This window comes from Glycine soja, chromosome 11, assembly GCF_004193775.1.
Source record: "Glycine soja cultivar W05 chromosome 11, ASM419377v2, whole genome shotgun sequence".
In the NCBI taxonomy this organism is placed as follows: domain Eukaryota; kingdom Viridiplantae; phylum Streptophyta; class Magnoliopsida; order Fabales; family Fabaceae; genus Glycine; species Glycine soja.
In genome coordinates, this window is record NC_041012.1 from 17567738 (window position 1) to 17587619 (window position 19882).

At 31.3% G+C, this 19882-nt stretch overlaps 2 protein-coding genes across 2 annotated transcripts; one reads left to right on the forward strand and one right to left on the reverse strand.

Annotated features, from left to right (window-relative positions):
• The first annotated feature begins 839 nt into the window (after positions 1-839).
• LOC114376669 (CASP-like protein 5A2) lies at positions 840-5203 on the forward strand. Its single transcript, XM_028334885.1, has 4 exons — positions 840-982; positions 1296-1597; positions 4152-4284; positions 4639-5203. The coding sequence occupies exons 2-4, from the start codon at positions 1374-1376 to the stop codon at positions 4828-4830; spliced, it is 549 nt and encodes a 182-aa protein (XP_028190686.1). The 5' UTR covers positions 840-982; positions 1296-1373; the 3' UTR covers positions 4831-5203.
• Positions 5204-7958: 2755 nt separating this feature from the next.
• Positions 7959-14629, reverse strand: LOC114375282 (homeobox-leucine zipper protein REVOLUTA-like). The gene is made up of 18 exons (XM_028333061.1): positions 13676-14629; positions 13425-13584; positions 13094-13179; positions 12919-13009; positions 12662-12757; positions 12438-12551; positions 12274-12357; positions 11841-11996; positions 11687-11761; positions 11357-11463; positions 11044-11227; positions 10572-10760; positions 10311-10391; positions 9779-9913; positions 9150-9481; positions 8927-9032; positions 8624-8773; positions 7959-8520 (listed from the first exon to the last, which is right to left on the reverse strand). The coding sequence occupies exons 1-18, from the start codon at positions 13906-13908 to the stop codon at positions 8371-8373; spliced, it is 2529 nt and encodes an 842-aa protein (XP_028188862.1). The 5' UTR covers positions 13909-14629; the 3' UTR covers positions 7959-8370.
• Positions 14630-19882: the final 5253 nt, after the last annotated feature.

Here is a 19882-nt window from a genome sequence, read left to right on the forward strand (position 1 = left end):
AAGTGAATATTGGTAGTAAAATAACAATTCTTTCGATTTTTTAAACCATTATCTAAAGAAAATTAGTAAATAAAAATATGATGTTGAAAATGAGAAAACGTTGAAGATATTGAATACCAAATGTAGTCTTGGTTTCTAAAGCTACAGTATTGTTATGAATGTACTCCTCTAGACTCAAATATAAGAGAAAGAAATGTTGAAATTTAATTGACTGAAATATAAATTTAATTAATTTAATCTCAATTAATTTAATCCAATTCATTTAAAAAATTTCCTTGAGTTAACTGAAGATTATTATTTTCAATAAATATGATTATGGATAATTTAGGAAATATGGTTTTTTTATGAAAGAAAGAAAACTGACGAACTTAACTAACATTCTTTTTTTAGATAATTTAACTAATATATTTAATTAATATAGATATTTTTATCTATATTTGCGTCTATATGAATATAATCTGGTTAACATGTTGAAATGATTTTGTGTGAGCCACATCAATAATTAATAGAAGCAAACAAACATGATAGACAAAAACAAAATATTATATAATAACAAAATTGTTTTTTTTTTCTTGAAGACCAATTCTTTTTATAAAAAAAGACATGTATATATTTTCAAGGGATTAGATTAAGCCTATTTTTTATTATTCCATGTAGTAAAATAATTTATCCGGTATTAAGACTTAAAAAATTAAATTAAAATTCATCTCATATTACTCTAAAATAGTAAAATACAATTATCATGTAAAAAAAAAAGATCCCTCTTCCTATTTTGCTATTTCTTCTCACTTTTTAATGATAAAATTTACATTACTGGCTGAGCACTGAGCAGGTGCACCAAACAAAAACAACGACAACTTCACACACAGCTGACGCGTAAACTAAGATTCAACGTCTGCGCTCTGCAGCCACCATACAATAGATCCTTCATTCTTTCTCTGCAACGATCAAACAACAAAAAACACTGCACCTCTTCTTCTGGGTACGCCACTTTTTTTTTTTTTTTTTTTATTCTTCTTTTTCTTCAACCCCTCTATTCGCAAAGGAATCGATTCTGTTCAGTTTTCTTCGTTTTTAGTTTAAATTCACAGTCTTTTGAGGAAAAAAATTAAAGGGTAACCGCTCGTTTAATCCACCAAGCTCAATTTCCATCCCTCCACAAAAAAAAAAAAAAAATCAACAAAATCAGCTTTTTTATTATTATTATTATGCATAAGATTTCTATGGAGGCTTTGACTTATATCGTGGGCATCGAATCGGGTTATTGATTGATGAGGTTTGATGGGTGTGATCAGATTTGGTGAAGAAGAAGAAGAAGAAGAAGAAGAAAGTGTGATTTGATGATTATGAATTGAAGTGTGAGAGGTGAAGAGATGAACGTGAGCCATGCTTCGGTTCACCCAGTTGAAGAAGCTCCAACTACTGAAGGTGGTGGTGACCAAATCGTCAACGCTCCTAGGGTGAGGATGAAGGATGTTCAAGGCATGCCTGGCACTGCCGGTGGCCTTTCTCTGCGTGTTTCTCAGTTTGTTTTCGCTGCTGCTGCACTCTCCATCATGGCATCCACTAGCGATTTCCCTTCTGTCACTGCTTTTTGGTAATCACTTTTTATGAATTCATATAGCTTTTTCCTTATTATTCCTTTCAATTTTGTTTTGTTTTATTTGTAATTGTGATTGAAAGAATCAAGAAATCTGTCTCAAGTGTAAGGACTCGGTCTCTGTGTATGGAAAAACATCTGTTGGGATGAGAAATGTTAGCCCCTTAAATGGATCTTTGTAGTAGATCGAGGAATTAGTCTCTCACTCTTGGTGAGGGGCAACACAGAAAAGGAGTGATTTGGTTCAATTAACCAAGTTTTGGATCAAGGAGATTCAAATTGTGGATTTTTTCTTCTTCTCCCTGTTGAGTAGTTGAAAATTATAAAAAAGAAAGAATTAAGTTAATTAATGCTAATAAATTTCCATTGTGGCATCTAATACGTGATTATGAATTTGTGGCACGGGGATCTGGATTAGTAATTGAGTGCAACTCTGACTTCTGCATATGCTGCTGATAGATGGTTATGAATTTGAAATTGTTTATGAAAACTTAAATCGATTGGTAAGTTATTCTTCATTACTTTCATTTTAGTAGTGTCGGTCTGATAGAGCTGGATGTTTAAAATGTACTAGGTGCGTTGAATTTATTACTATAATGAGGATGAGGATTATTTCTCAGTGAAATGAGGCCATTTTTTTTGGTCCCAAAATGGAGCTATTGTAAAATACAACGAGTGTGGGTCTGATAGAGCTGCATGTTTATAATGTGCTAGGTGCATCAAATTTTGCTACGATAATAATCGCTGATTTAGAGAACTATTTCTCAACAAAGTGATGCCATTCATATTGCTATTTGGTGCCGAAATGGAGCTATTGTAACATACAACTTTCTGGCATTTAGTTTATCTGATGCATAGGATAGAATTGACTCTGCTTGACTCCTCTAAAATATTTAACATTCTTGAATTCATTGAGAGTTTGAAAATTGATGATTTTTAATTGAGATGGTTTTTTTAACTGATTACAGATGCCACTTCTGTTGTCAATCATTCTTTATACCTCGAGGAGTTTCAACATTTTGTTAACATCTACCTAAGCTGCTGAGAGGATACAGATTTTAACTTTCTTAGCTGGACACAAATCAGTAGAGTGGATTTGTTTTTGTGAAAAAGAAATGGTTTCCCTTTCCCAATTCCTATATATAATATCATATTAATAATTTCTATGAAAAACATTAATTATTGGAATAGTATTTGTTGTATATTGTCATAGGATGGAATGAAAAGAGTTGGATGATGACTCAATGCCATGCCTGTAGGCGTATGATGTGGTTGTATGGCTGGGATGCTATTACTTGATGCAAATTTAGATAGTGTTTAGCTTAGCTTTTTTGGATTTTTCTTCTCCTTAAAACTTAAAAGGAGTCGAGTCAAACACATTTTCTGAAAAGCTTCTAAAAGAGTTTATTTTTATATAGTCATTTTAAATTTTCTTACACTGACAACCAAATAGATGGTAGCCTGGTAGGAATGACTTTTAAGATAGTTTATGTAAAAATCAACAAACTTACCATATCAATTTGTTATTGGATAATAGTGTAAAAACACTTTACACTATTAACAGATAAACTATTTACTCTTTAAAAATTTAAGTAGTTTTGATTTTTATGGAAGAAAAAGAAAAAAAAAATCTAAAAAAACAAGGTAAAGGAGGTTTTAGAAAGAAATTGACTTCTCTGAGCTCTTTCCGTCCTCTCTCTCTCTCTCTCTCTTTTGGACATTTCATTTTAGTTAAAAACGAAATTAAGAGTGTGTTTGATTTCATGGTGGAAATAATGAGAATTGATTTTGACTGTAATCAAACTTGATTTCATAAACATATAAGTGTTTGGTTTTCCTTCGTGTCATATGTTACGTGCGTCTACCAGAAGCATCATGGTATAGCTTTTGTGTATATTGACCCAAATTGGTGTGGTTTTTGGGCTATACATGCATGTTGGATGTGTCCAAACACACATAGATGTTTGGTTTTTGGTTATTGATAGGCAAAATTGATTTTGCCGCAACCTCTGTTTGACTAGAAGTGGTAAAAAGTAGCTTTTACATTGGGTTCAAAATTTACATTAAGTTTTATAGCAGACTTGCTTTTAGGATAAAGGCTTCCAAATATAAATCACTTCACTTGAAAATCAATTTTGTAGATGCTCATCCAAACACACATTAAAATCGACAAAAAAATTCTACTTTAATTTCAAAGCTCTTATTTAAACTTTAACTTCAAAGTAATTTTTAAGCAAAAAAAATTTGCATATTTGCGATAACTGTAGGACCCAATTGACTCAATTGAAACTTGGGAGACTAAATGGCACAATTGCGATACTTGAGAGACAAAAAGTGCAATTAAGCCAAAAAAAACTCTAGGCAAAACACAATGGGTTTAGTTTTGACACTGGTACCCTGTTGCATATGCTGACTTGCCTTGACATTCTAGTTGAATCATGTCATTATTGCATTAACTTTTGGATTTATTCTTTTCGAATTTCCCCTTATATTCCTGAAATGGCATGAATGCTACAACATTACGTAAAATGTCTGTCTCATTTGTTATCAGTTACCTTGTTGCTGCTGCCGGCTTGCAGGCTTTGTGGAGCTTTTCATTGGCTATTACTGATGTGTATGCCCTTTTAGTAAGGCGTTCTTTGCAGAACTATCGAATTGTCAGTTTGTTTACAGTTGGTGACGGGGTAAGATCTATAACAAGACTCAATAATCCTTCTACAATTTTCCAATGCTAAAATATTTGTCACTCTCTAGTTGATTTTTAGGATTCCCTTCACTTTAACAGCCATGCCTAACACATAATTTTTATTAATATCAAACAATAACATCATATGCACTATACATTCAGTTTCACAGAACAATCACTTGGATGTGTTTTTGAAACACTATAACTGCAGTGCAAAGCTTATTCCACTGTTTTTCTCTTCATTGTCAACTTGTTTTTAATGTAGACATGTGTAGCTTTAACTTGTGTTTACTTTTTCCCCCTCAGAAAATGCTGTAGTCTTAATTTCAGAAGACCCGTGTCTTCCATGCAGGTCACTTCTACCCTTACATTTGCAGCAGCATGTGCATCAGCAGGCATCACAGTCCTCATTGATAATGATCTTGGAAGTTGTTCACAGAACCACTGTGTGCAGTTTGAAACAGCTACAGGCATGGCCTTCCTTTGTTGGTTCACCACAGTGCCATCTTTTCTCCTGAACTTCTGGTCCTTAGCATCACGGTAATTAAAAACAGTAACACGCAGAAAACTTGGACAGATTGTAAAGTCAATGTTGGTGTCAGGGGTTTTTGACTGTTCTGTTTTGCAACTGTCAGTTTTTTTAAGCTTCATGTCATGTGGTAGCACCAAATGGTTGTTGCATTTACTCTCTTCCATCAAACATTCAAACCAGAAATTGGCTCAGTGAGTCATATTTGGAAGTGGAGTGAGTAAACAGGACTATGTGATTAGTGCATACAATGTAGTAGTAATGTGCATGGTGTAAAGAAACAGATTTGATATGAACTTGGTGGGGTTTCTGTATGCGGAAATGTTGTGTAGTCAGACAGTAACACAGTTTTGTTCTGTTAAATGATTTTTTCTTTAGTTATTATTCACTTTTAACTATATATTTTTTCTGTAATTGAATATCATTTGTTTTTCTAGAAATTACATGCTATTTTATTCCTTTGTTTGACTCTTGCAAGTTTCTGAGCACTAAAACTATCCCAGTTCTTTGAATCACAAAATGTTTAGCGTGATTGACTTCCTTGAGTTTGAATCAAACTTGAGAAGATCCTGCAAGAAGCTGATTCCCATTGAATGTGTGAATGAACTGATTCCTTGTTCAATAATTCAGCGTGGTTCAAATGTCATTAAATTGGGATTTTGTTTATTTTAGTATGTGGTAATTTTTTTATGAAAATTTTCCTATAATTTTAGTATTAGCATTCGTAGGAGATATAATATAAACATGAATTCAAAGGTTAGTTTGGATTGTGCTTCAATGTTGGATTGAACAAGATTCGGAGTGCGGTGACGTAATTTTAAAATTTTAAGAAAATTAATTAATAATAGTATTAAGAACACACCATACTGCATATTAGTATTTTAGTATACATATTACATAGTAAAAATGTTTATTTTTATATAATTAAAAAATATAATATTTTTAATATATAAATTATATTTTTAGATTTATAATGAATAATTTAAATTGTGATACAAGATACATTTTATTAATGATTTTCTTAAAAGGATTATTAAAATTCAATTTAAAGACAGAGATAAAAGATGCTACGTTAAAAGAGATAATAAGTATTAAGAATATCAAATATAAAAAGATGATAATTTGAGATAATTGAGATTTTTTTTGGCCAGTTATGATAATAATACGTGAAATACACTTCTAAATTAGAGAAGAAAAATAATATTAAAATGATTAATTGAGAGATTGAAAAAAGTGAGACTTTTATTTCTAAGTCATGTATTTTAATTTAAATTTATCATATAAGAATTCATTTTATACTTTTTAAGTTGATTAACATTACTAATAAGTCATATGTGATATTTAACTCGATTATCTAAAATAATTAAATTTAACCAATTATATTTTTTGATACAGATTAATCATCTTTAAATTTGAATATTTAGCACGAATATGATGATTACTAAAAAATAAAGTTATTTATTGTTGTCTTTATATACAAAATCTTTTTTAACTGAGAACTAACTAATCATTGAAATTGGGTAAAGTAAATTTTAAAGATAAACCTAAGCTTCCCTAGATTAACCGAGTTGTTACTTACCTATTTGGGCATTCGGATTTCACAAATTGAATTCATTTTGGTTTGATTTTTGTGGGCATAAGGAAGAAGACAAGACAAGCTAAAAAGCGTTGCTGTGACAAAAGGGAAGGAGACATGCTCAGGATGTCAAACAAATAGAAATACAGAGCCAGTGATTCATCTGTTTCACTTTAAAAAACCAAAATTTAATTTCATTCTTCAGAAGCATCATTTTTTCGGTGATAAAATAACAAATCATTAACTGCTTAACCACGCTAATAATATAATGCCTTTTTTTCAGTTACATTTAGAGATAATTACACGGACCTCTCTGAGCTTTGTACCAATAATTATTATTTCTGAACCTTATTTGCTTCAAAAATTATACTAGTATTTATCTTGCATATCCCTTTATTAACTTTTATAGTATTACTCCCTTCGTCATAAAATAAGTGTTATTTTTTTAAAATAAATTATCCTAAAATAAATATCGTGTTAATTTTTTAATATAACATTAATTAATTTTTTTTCCTTATACACATGTCATTTTAATTTTTCAATGTAATATTAATATTAAACTTAATTTTATAAAATTATTATTCTTTTTCATTTATTATATATTATATTTTCTCGATCTATGTAATACAATTTATGCTAACACTTATTTTAAAATGAAAAATATTATATAATTCATACACAAAAAAGTTGCACGTAATTTTTTTAAAATAAAAGGTGTTAATATAAAAATGATATACCTATAAAATAAAATTATAAGTATAATATGTTAATCAAATTATCACCAACTTTAAGATAGATTAGTATTTATAAAAAGATTAATGATATATCTACATCTCAAAATGGATTGAATTGGGATGAAAATAAGAGACAGAAAGAAAAGAAAAGAATAATGGATGTGATAAAGTGATGTAAATAAAAAAGAAAAGAGATGGAGAAAAATGAAATGAAAGAGAAATTAAATAAATGAGTATAATTTTCCTTATAAAAACAATAATAAAAACGAACCACATTTATCTCTACTTTTCTTTTACCTATCTTTTATCTCTTTAACTGCATATTATAACCAGCTTTACTTTTATTTAATCTTCATTTTCTTTATTTTTTTTTTCTTTCAGTTTTATATTTTCATGTGAAATTTAATTTTCTACTCAACCTTGCTCTTACACTATTTCGCATATTTCTTTATGATAATTTTAGATTTACCTAAAATATAAAATTTTACAAAGGCAGAGCCTGCCTTGCACTGGTTTGAATAATATATAATAGCTCTTTGTAACTAGACCTTACATTTATTACAAGTGCTGTTCCAATCTGTGTATAAATTCCGAATGTAGGTGTATGAATTAAATGTTTTCTACACGACTTCCCAGTATTCTAACTCTTGCACATGTAGAACTCAATTTAAATTTTAAAACCTATTTCCATTTATTCTCTGATCTATTCCAATACCTTACCACCTTCGTTAGTGATGTAATTAATTTAATAACACTTCCAAGTTTAACTTTTTGCAATTTAAAATATACTTAGGTTGTACATCAGATACAAATGTACTGTGCTAATATTTAACTCGAGTTGAAAGATATGATCATACTACATACAAAAACAAAGTACTACATTGGACACACAAGTCAGAACTGTGATTGTGTAAGAAACATTACACGCGCTTTGTCATCACACAAGTTCTTCTGTGTATGAGCTCAACTCGAGTGAAAGATACTAGAGACAAAAACAAAGTACTCAACATGTGTCATTCAAAAGTCTCAACTTCACTCTAGCACTAAATAATTTACAAGATTAATTCAATTTGGTCTCTGCACTAAATAAGAAATAAATTAAATCGAATTAAATGCAAACCTGATCCTGATGTGTTATACAAAAATTTACGACTTCTTTTTCCCCCCAAACTTGTCTTGTCTCCCTTTTAACCCTTTCATTTTTATGTTCAAGTGGGAAAAAGCAGGGCACACGAATTGGATTTTTCATACAAATGACCAATTTATGAAAGAGAAAGCCAAGCAGTGAACAGTGTTGTCTTCTCCAGTAAGAACTTTCCATGCAATGGCTTGGTCATATGACACATGGCGCCCCATCGTCGACATGCAGATTCCAGCTGGCAGATAAGCAAAACCCTGATGGAAAAGAGTACATAATGCAGAAAACAATTCAGCAATTTTCAAAATGACAATGTAGCTGTAACTTGAAAATTTTGTGATCACTAGAAGTTATTATTACCTGCTCCATTAACTTGGCAAAGTCTGTACACAATGCCTTGCGTCCAGCCTCATCAAATATTTTATCCAATGTGATATCTTGTAAGGCAACTAGGGTTGTTTCCAACATGTCAAGGCCAGCTTGATTTGCAAATATGAACACTGGCAATGACTGCAATATTAAATGAAGAAGAATCATATTAATCTCACGTTATACGAATTAAAGGGCTATCTTAAAAAAAAACATGCCTTCCATTTTCCTTTATGATCAAAAGGATTACTCGGACTTTGAAATGAAATGGAATTGAAATCATATAAGCTTTACCTTCAGTGAACAGCATAGAATGGCATCCTGGTGATGCCACAGTTGTTTCAGCATCATGTCACCAACAAGAGAATCTGATCTCAGTAAGTCGGACCCTAAATAGTAACTGATTTTGCAAAAATGTCGGGAAAAAAACCATATTAGACATTTCCTTTTGACAATAAATATGAACTAGAATACTTGACTAAATAGCATGTTAAAACAGAGAGCTAGGTCGACTCGCCTATAACTTTGGCAGATCCAGTGAGCTAGTGTAACAGCCTCTGGAGAACCAGGAGAAAGTTTAGCTCCAATTGATGGGTTTATACCAGATGGAGATATAGCCATGGCAACCCTCTGCACGGAGGAAATCACACTGCGGACATATTGGCGTGCCATGACCGCGACGTTGTCTTGCAGACTGCTGTCAAAAGGGAACTGGAAGGCAATAGTCAACACCGATCGAGTGTTTTGACTTGATGATGCATCTGCACCAGCAGTTGTTGCAGGACCAACTTCAAAACCAGATGTCAAATCCAGGGTCCGATTTGTAGCAACAGCATCCTTTTTGTCACCCTATAAAACAAGAACATAGTAATAATGTTACAGAAGGGATACACATGGACAACAGCAATAGTAGCTCCATTCTAACTAGCAGACAGAGTACATTTTCAGTCACGGTTTCAATTAAAGAAAAATAACAATAGTATGAGTATTATATCCTGTGTTTTTTTGGGAGCACGTGAAGTTCAGTAATATGAACTTTTAAGTAGTCACATGTGCTAAAAAGCTTAATTGAAGATGTAAAGAGATGAAAAAAATAAAGCTCAGTAGAGATTATAGAAAGCAAAATACAGAGGAACAAAACTCAACTGGTTTTGAATCTAATGGGATAATGCGGAAACCAGAAGGAACCAATGGAGCATCATCGGGGAACATTTCATCAATTGGAGCAAATACGAGCTCTGAACAAGCCCCCACAGCATTCTCATCAATCCCACTACATATCTGCAAAAAGATAACACAAAAAAGCACCTTAGAAACTACCTATATTAATTATATTTGTTCGTGTATAAAACATTTAAATGCATAGAAAAGAACTAAAAACAAATGAATACTAAGGCAGGCAAAAATGCATTGAGAGGAATGTGTATAATTACAAGGCAAAGATTTCAAGTAGCAATTTAAAACTAAATTGAAATTGTAATGTAGAAATCCTAATCTAAGATTGATATCTCTTTTTGTGGTATTGTTTAAAATCTGAAGTACTGCAAGATATACTAGAATCATTCACATCTTAGATGAAAAATAATTTTGTACTAAGATGATAAATTCACATTTGATGTTGACTCAACTTGTCCAAAAAAGAATTTAATAAAGCGTTTTAACAAGTCAGAGGCATCACCTGTAAGAGATGAATGTCCCTAGAAACAAAAGCGTCTTCTTGAGCAAGAGAGTGACCTTCCAACCTAATAACTTCAAGCATCTGTAGTGAAAACACAACTTTTTCAGTAATGTTGCTTACAAGTACAAATGTCCAAAAAGATCAGACCATAAATTGCTGACAGACTACTGAATAATATGTAAATATATCATATGTCAAAAAAATCTTGGCCCAAACCAAATATGCATCCTCCATCCAATTTTTAAGGGAATGCAAACCTACCTCTTCATGTTCAATTGTATGACCAAGAGGCATAATTATTTGACTGCCAGTGAATCTTGTAGGCCTCATCCCTGGATAGGCATAGGTGCCAGCTTTCAGTGATGCAGCAGAATAAGCATCAACATTGAAATCAGCCCACTCTGAGCGGTGCTCCCTCAGAAAACGAACCAAAACTGCAGGAGGGACATTCTGCACATAATTTTCAACCATAACATGTTAGATAACATTGAAGAATCACCTATCCTATTAAATCTGGGATCAAGTTCCATATGTATGAATGCCTAGAGTTCTTCCAGAGATCAAACCTATCAATGGCCAGTTTAGCTTGTTACCAAATACCATGCGATGCAAACAAACACTAGTTACAAAAAAGAAAAGCAACTACAAAGATATTTTACTTGATGTGTCCCCATCTTTCAATCCATTAAAAACTAGCAATTAATATTATATGAATTGGGTTCTCAAGACTCACTTGAAGCAACATAGAAGCTTTTGCACAGAGAATTCCTCCAAGGAATGTAAGGGAACTTGCTGGGTTAGAAGTGCCACTCAAATTCTTGGTTGAATTAACAGCAATAATTACATCCTCAGCACCATCACAGTTCAATACAGTCCACCCATCATCATTGAATCCATTTACAGCGTCATTGAAGCCTCTGCAAGTCAAATGCATCAATTTTCAGCCAAAAACTCATATTGAACCAGAAATGATTTTGCAAAAAACAATATTCTAGAATTGCAGGCTGAAATGACCTCCAACAAAACTAATTATTTCATGTGGCTACCTGCTCAATCTCTGGCTGAAAGTCCGCAGAACAGCAGGCTGCCTACCCAATCCATAAACAACCTCACCACTTGTTTCCTGAGCTATTTGCCTGATATAGCGAAGCGCCTATCACAAAAGCCACCAAATTAATACCTATCTTTTTACAGAAAGGCACAGAACATGCGAATCACGTTAAGCTAAACAGTCTAACATTTGTATGTCAGAGACTAAATACTCAAACATTAAATGATATAATACTAGATTTGCTCAAGATTGTGGTTCAGTTTACACATTCCATCCAAATTTGGCTATAAATCCCAATTATATGACTTAATGATAATGAACTTACTGCAATTGTCATTTTCTGAGCAACCACCTTGGATGATTCATAAAGTGGCCGCAACACTTCTGGCACACTCCATGCCTAAAAGAAAACAATAAGCAAATTAATGTATATAAGAAAAGAAAAAAATATACATTAGCTCAGTGTTACGAAACAAAACCTCGAGATTTAGGTGGTCTACTATGTGAATGATTGACCCTCCACCTTCACATGGTCGGATCAAGTAGCCACTAGGGAGTGTTTCAGCCCTTACAAACTGAGCAGCAGCAGCTGGATTAGGGCCAGTTCCAGAACCAGACAGGGACCTCTCACAAACCTTCAAAAGTAGGATCAGAAGGCACGTAAGTCCAAAATATATTACATTACCTCCCATCAAGGAAGAAAGAAAACACAACACGACAGTCTTGCATATAAATTTTATGAATCTATATAATGCATCAAGACTTGAAGCAAACACAACACAACAGTCTTACAGATAAATCCTAAGAATCTATATAATGCATCAAGAAGAATTCAAAGCAAACACAACACAACAGTCTTACATATAAATTCTATGAATCTATATAAGGCATCAAAAGACAAAACATACTCACCACAAGACTGCCATTTTCCAAACTTGTGGTATATCTCAGAGTCCAGAAATCCCGAGCAGGAGCCAGTGTTGTTGGAGCATATGTCTGTAGCAATTTAAGTATACTCACAGGAACAACAAAAACAAAAACGGAACTGACAAAGAAGTCTTAAATTTGAGGCTCACCTGTGTGTAAACAAGTTCAATGGTTCCTCCATTTCCAGCAGGAAACATAGTAAAAACTTCTAGGCTCCGACAGTCACGGAACCAAGATGGACGATCTTTAAGGATCTCTGCAATCTGTTGAAAATCAGGCATTCAGAAATTCAAATTCCAAACAGCTTACAGACATTCACTGGCATACCAAGAAATGAAAAAAAAATCCAAACCATACTTCTAAGTCAATTTACCTTTGTAGGTTCTAAACTAACAAGACCACAGGCTCGAGCTGCCACTCCACTGCAACTTTGTGAAATGGCAAAGATCCCAACCGAATCCGGACCAGGCTGGCAAAAAGAACTTTTTCTTAGATGAAGAGATAATTGACAAATTTAGAAAATTCAAAACGGGGTATCACAACGAAATTCACAAAAGCTGTCCTCTAGATGCCAAAGGTCACCAATTTCTTAACAAATTCATTGCAAGGAACAGAAAAGAAAAAAAAAACCTTCATCCCAGGCATCTGGACCCAATCTACAGCAGTTCCTGTAGCCTTTGAAAGGAACTCTGTCAAAGTTTCCTCTGCAATTGATAGGAGTCTGCAAGGATCACAACAGAAAAACCAATTTGAGCAAAACTTCACCACAAAAGAAGCAACTTCACTTCATGAAGTTCAGAATTACCCAGCAGGGTTACTAGCATCTCTCAGGGTATGCTGAGGAGTGGTAACCACCGAATCACAACTAGCATCAGTAGTTGTTGCCGATGGCTGCAGGGAAAACAATAACATGAATAACAACTCAAACAACAAAAACAATTAGGACTCATAGTAAAAACTACCACAGCAATTAACATCAACTCATGACCAACATGCACGAAAAACCACAAAACAGATCGGTTCTTCTCTCAAATTCTCCACATTTAGTACACATTCTTTTCATCAATGTTTTTTCTGCTTAAGAGCCCCAAAAAGTGAAGAATTGACATTCAGACAGAACACACAAACACACTTACAGTATGCAATTGCTGCCTCATAAAACCATTCTCACAAACAAGCTGTGACACCTGCTTCTGCAACCGATCATTCTCCTCCATCAACAACTTGTTCATTGCAGTGAGTTTGCGGTTCACGGTCTGAAGCCTAGATGCCTCTTTTCTTTGCTTCTCCCTACACCTGCACACCATCCAAAACCTTCACATCTAAGAACCAATTTCAAAAAGAATGAAGAGAGGGACTTAAAATAGGGTTGATTTGTGTTACTCACCTACGGTTCTGGAACCAAACCTTGATTTGCTTAGGCTCGATGTTGGAGAGAATGGGGCACTCTCTGATCAATTGTTGCCTCCGCAGAGAACTAGGCTTAGGGCACTCGGCATAGACCCTTTCAAGAGCCTCAACTTGCTCAGCAGTATACCTCACATACTTACCAGAATCTAAATGCTTGTCAATGCTTCCACTGCTGCTACTTTCTCTGTGTTGAGCCACAACCATAGCCATGCTTTCACTCACTCACTCTCAACAAAGGTAACACAAGAAGGAGAGAATAAAAAGGCAAGGTTGTTTGGTGTTGGTACTAGTAATTAGGTAAAGGGTGTGCCTTTACATAAGAAAACTTAACTGGGGCAACGTTAAAGCGGAGAGAAACGAATGGAGACAGAGAAAAAGAGTGAGTATATTTTAGTGCAACCACAGTTAGCGGTTGTTTCTTCTTCTTCTTCTTCTTCTTCTTCTTCTCTACCGTGGAACCAGCTCAGAGAATAAAAAATAAAAGGGAAGAGAGAGAGAAAGAAAGAAACTCTCTTTCATTGAGAAAAAGAAAAATTGCAGCGAATGGCTCCAAAAAAAATGTTAAACAGGAAACGCTGGTAAAAGGACCAGCTAAGATAAAACCAAAGCGAACCGAACCCCCCACACCCCACTCACTGTCCCTTCTGGGCAGAAACCGAAAGATTGAATTTTGAAGGAAGCCCACTTGTAGTTGTCGTGAGTTGAGCTCAAATAGCGGGGTTTTGTAGAGAGGTGAGAGGAATCCGGAAGGGTTTGAAAAGAAAGAGAAAGAGAAAGAAGGAGGGGCTTGAGGTAGAAGGAAGGAATAGATAGGGGTTAAAGTTTTAAGAGGGTAAAGAAGAAGAAACCCTAAGAAGCATAAACATGTTGGAGTTGAATGAAGAAGGGTGAGAGAGGGAATAAAGTGAGAAAAATGAGAAGAGCACGAAGATCGAGAAACATGGGAGGGAGGTTTTCTTTATAATTTTCGGCGCATTTACGTCCTTGTCCCTGTTCCTTTGATCTGACAGGATGGGGCCCACACTCCAGAGTGAGTCCTCACCAACTCTTTTCTCATTGTCAATTCCGGACCGGAGTTCAATATCCATGGGACATACATAGGATTGGGATCCTCTAACATTATTCTTATTCTTATCATTTAATTAATCACAATTATTTTTCTATTTCTTTGCAATAAATTACTCTGCTCCTGCTTAAGATCTTTCCATTAATTAATTAACTATGTCAATTAATTATATTATTATTTTTATCTTTTTATTCACTTAATTATTTATTATTATTATTATTATTTGAAGAAAGAATAATTAAATAAAAATATGTATAAAAAAATATTAATACATCTAATTTTTTTTTAAAAAAAATCTTATAGTTATGAACGAAGGAAATAAGAATTAAAAATGAATCTATCTATCTAGTGCTTTGAAATATTGATTAAAAAATTAAAAAAAAATATCAAAAATCATATAACAACATATTTAAAAATTATAAGGAAATACGTTTTTGGTGTATTTAATAAAATGTTTTTATTTTATTTTTTAATTAGTTTCCTTAGCATTTGCCACTAATTAAGAATTACGAATTACGAATCTTTTTTTATAAGAAGAACAAAATAAGTGAGGAATAAGGTAGATAAAAATATAAAAAAATAATAAAAATAAAAAATTTAATTGTGCCTTTTTTTATCTTCTAGCAATATTACTTGCGACATAATAACACTTTACGTATACCATTATTAAAATAAAAATCTTACGTGTATCACTATTATTTTGTTAAGGCTAAGGCTAAAATATACATTTCATATCCTATTTTCATAAATTCAAGATTTTAGTTTCTCTCAATTTTATTGAGATATTTAAAACCCTAATTTTGAGAATTTTAGTGAGTTTGTCAATTTTCATGTGTGTTGACAGTCAAATTTAACATTGACTGTGTTGATGTGTAATACATTTATTGGTCATGGTCGATAGGTTAGGTGCATGACATGGATGAAATTGAACACAACACAGACAGTTCAAAACTCTATTTCTATTTTCTAACTTAAGCAAGTTCGACAAACTTTGAGTTTCCTAAGACATCTCCTCCTCTTCCTTGATGTTGTTTCCGCTAACCTTTCAACCACAAACCCTAGTTGCAGACCCAACTTTATTTCCTCTCAACCTTTAAGTCACGACCCCATAGATGTGGATCCAACTTCACCCTCTTCCCATAACATTCACTTATAGAACTATAACCTGACTTTAGAAATCGCCAATTTTGTATGACAATAATCCCAATTCTTAAAACCTACCCATCAATGATAAAATTGAACTGTAACCTTCAGGTTCAATTAAACTTTATTTTTATATTAACTGAATTCATTAAAACTAATATGATAAACTAATTTTAATTCAGACAATCAAAATACATATAATAAACTATTTATCCATATCTTGATAGGGTTAAAATGTTTGTCGTTATCTGAATGTCTGATATTTTATTTTATTTTCTACTTTTAGATTTTAAATATGGGGTATTTGGAGTTGGAAGCTAAGGACCAAGAGCATGATTTTCACTTTCGAAATTGTGTTTGAGGCAAAAATAATTTTTTAAACCAATTATGATCATTATTTTTGTGTTTATTTTACTTTTATCATTAGATTTGCATTAAAACACATGTTATAATATTTCTAACTACAAACCAAACATGTATTAATTTTTTTAGATATTATGATTCATTTAATTATATTAGAAACGAATAAAAAAATTATTTGTTTTTCATTATTTTTATACAATATTTAAAAATAAAATAAAACAATATGATATCTTCATAACACCAATGAAAACACAAACTACACAAAACATATGCTTCTCTCAAATGAATTAAACTTTCAGCCTGCAGCGGTTTGAAAGAGAAGAAGAAGAAAAAAAATCATGATTATAGATTTGAATATAACTAAACCTTATTTTAAGTAAAAAAAAAATGACACATTATAATTTTAAGAGGATGCAAAATAAATGAATATTTTTGGAGGAATGAAATCCAAAATTTGCCCATTTCACAAGAACAAAAAACCTTCATCCTAAAAAAAATAATGAAAAAACTATTTTAGCCTTGTTTTTATTTAAATAAAAAGAATCAAAGATATTCTATTTCAAAATCCTAATTTTTTGTTAATATCATAATACTATATAACACAATATTTGTATATAATAAAAATCTAAAATTAAATTAAATAATGTCATTACTTTTCTACTATTTTATTTATCGACCAATTTTAATTGTTAGTTTTTATTATTGGGAGACATTCGATCCCTCAATCTCCAATTATTTATTTAACCACAAAGTCAACTTTATAATTTATAATTTTCTAACATATTAGTTACAAAATATAAATATAATTTTGACTCACAATTATTCTGTTTTTTATTGTCCGGATTGACTCAAAATTATTCAAGTAAATCTAAAATCTGTTTATTTAAATTTCAAGTTTTTATTTAATGTTTTTTAATTAAAAAAACTATTTTAAGCTTTTGCATATAACAAAACATATTCATTTTGAGACTTTAAAAAGTTTATATTCTGTAAAAAATGTTTCTCAACTGCTATACACATATAATAAACAAGGGGAGAAGGGCCACTTCCTGAACACCTATCTCCAATACAATGTGTTTAGCAGGTTCATGATTAACAAGAATAATATAATTAGTGTATCCACACACATTAAGTTAATGCACCGTTAAATTCAATAAAACAATACATGTTAGTTATATAACATTAAGTGCATTGATCAACTACGTTAATTTAATTTAACCAATGATATTGAGTATGAATCATGGATATGTAACAAAAAAACAATGCATGTTTGTATTTTTAGAAGAGTCACAAAGATTTTAATATAAAATTGATTTTAATTTTTAAAAAAATTATGAACACTTCATTTTCTATATTTCTCTTTGAAACTTAAACAATGAAGGTATGTTTCATTTCACTGTTTTCTATTTTAAATTTGAATAAAATATATGAGTGAAGCATAAAATATATTTAAATGTTTTTTATTTTAAAAAATAAGAAACATAAGTCTCATATTTAGAAATATTAAAAGCAAGGAAAAAAATTATCGTCGTTTTTACTTTGGACCCATAATGATGGTCTTAATGGTGAAGTTTGGAAAATTTGTACAAGGTTTTAGGTTTAATTTTTGTTGTTGTTATTTATTATATAAAAAAAAGTAAACCTTCATTATAATTATAGATTTTTTGTCTTTATTAATTTTTTTTCACATGTATTTTTTTAGGTAATTATGTTTGAAATATTAGTGAATATTAAATGTAATAAGTATTTATCTTACTAAAAATTAAATCTTCAATTCATTATATTATGACATTAAGAGAGATCAATCTCTTTTATCAAACCCAAATCTCATTAATTTCCCTACAATTATATGTGGCACGACACTACATGAAAACCCTGTCTCTATAATTAATATTATCAAACCTTGTTATTATTATGATGTGACTATGACTAACACTTAAGACTCCAAAACTTTAGTAACCGTCGAATAAGTAAAAGTATCACAAACAGAATCAAATCTCCTTCGTTTGTGTCACCTCTAATCCTTTGTGGCATTGAGTACTCTACCAAGCACCAAGTTCATAAGTGTATGTATCCAAAAAATAAAATACAGGAAATCACAATAAATATATTTTTAAATGTTTACTTTTTTAAAATATAAATAAAACCAAGTAGCCTTACATTTTTCCTAATAACCTACTTAATTACTTTCATCCAATCTCTTAGAATATGTTTGTATACACGTTACCAAAACAATATTTTGTAAGAAGCAAAAAATTATTGTTTTTGGTTGAACGTTGGTTTGAGGATCCTGGAACGAAAAAACAAACATGCCATTATACATGAAGTTTAAAAGAAATTATTATTACATGGTGTGATTGGGAGAATTTATTTAGAGGTTATTTAGATTTGTCTTGAAACATAAATAGTACTTATGTAAGTATTTGATAGAATTTATGAAAATACGCGTTATAAAATAGTACTAACTTACAACTTACATGGAATTTGTTTAACTACATTTGTCTTTCAATTGTAAAAACATATTTTTTTAAGGAATTGTGAAAACATCTTATATCTTATATACAACTACAAGTGTTTATACTTTATATGATAAACACTTATTCTATAAATACTTATTTTAATTATTTGTTCAAACACATCATTGGTGATTTATTGTATAGAATTAGTATTTTTTACGAAATAAATAAATGATTAAAACTATTAATGACAAGAAAGATGTTTCGAACTTTAAAGCATGTTCATTGTACTTAACCAACCAATCAACACTTTCTGTCAACATATATCTTATATATTTCTTAACTATTACCTGGAAGGATAAGGGATTAGTTAATTTAAGTTTTTATCCTTATTGCATTGCAAATGACGGTCAAATTTGGAACTTTGGAGTCAATTCAATCAACATATTTATGCATCAAAGGTATGTTTACTCGTTACTTGGAAAGGAAACGGAGCAATATAAACTATAAAGTTATTCAGAGATAATGGAAATGGCAGTGTGGAGATTCTTCAGGTAAGGTAAGGACAAATTCATATTACAAAATATGAGGGACCATACTTCCACTTCCATGAATAACAATAAAATAATGCACCCTACAGTTTTCCAAGTTTTTTTCTTTTTTTAAACATGAAAGAACCCTTCCATCAACGTTTCTCGAAACTTTGAAGACTTTAAGTCGAGTATAATTCCGAACACAAATTTATTATTCATGGTTAATTATCGGATAAATAATTATTTTTATCTTTAAAAATATACAATACTGATAAATCTAAAATAAAAAATAAAATTTAATTCTTAAAAGTGTAAAAAATGAAATAAATTCATTTTACTATTAATTTTCATTCATTAAAATTAGTAAACTTATTATTTACGTGATATGCAGTGATGTAATACCATGAAATTTATATTCACATAGATTATAAGAACTAAAATTAATGACAAATTTGTCCCTAATTAATAATTTATTGACATTTTTTGCCTTGAATTATACAACTTATTAACAAATATATTCATAAAATATATAAACCTTATTAGTTGACATTAGTAACAAGATACATGCACCAACAACATATTAGACTTAGAAATTTCTAATTTTTATATTTCAAATATTTATT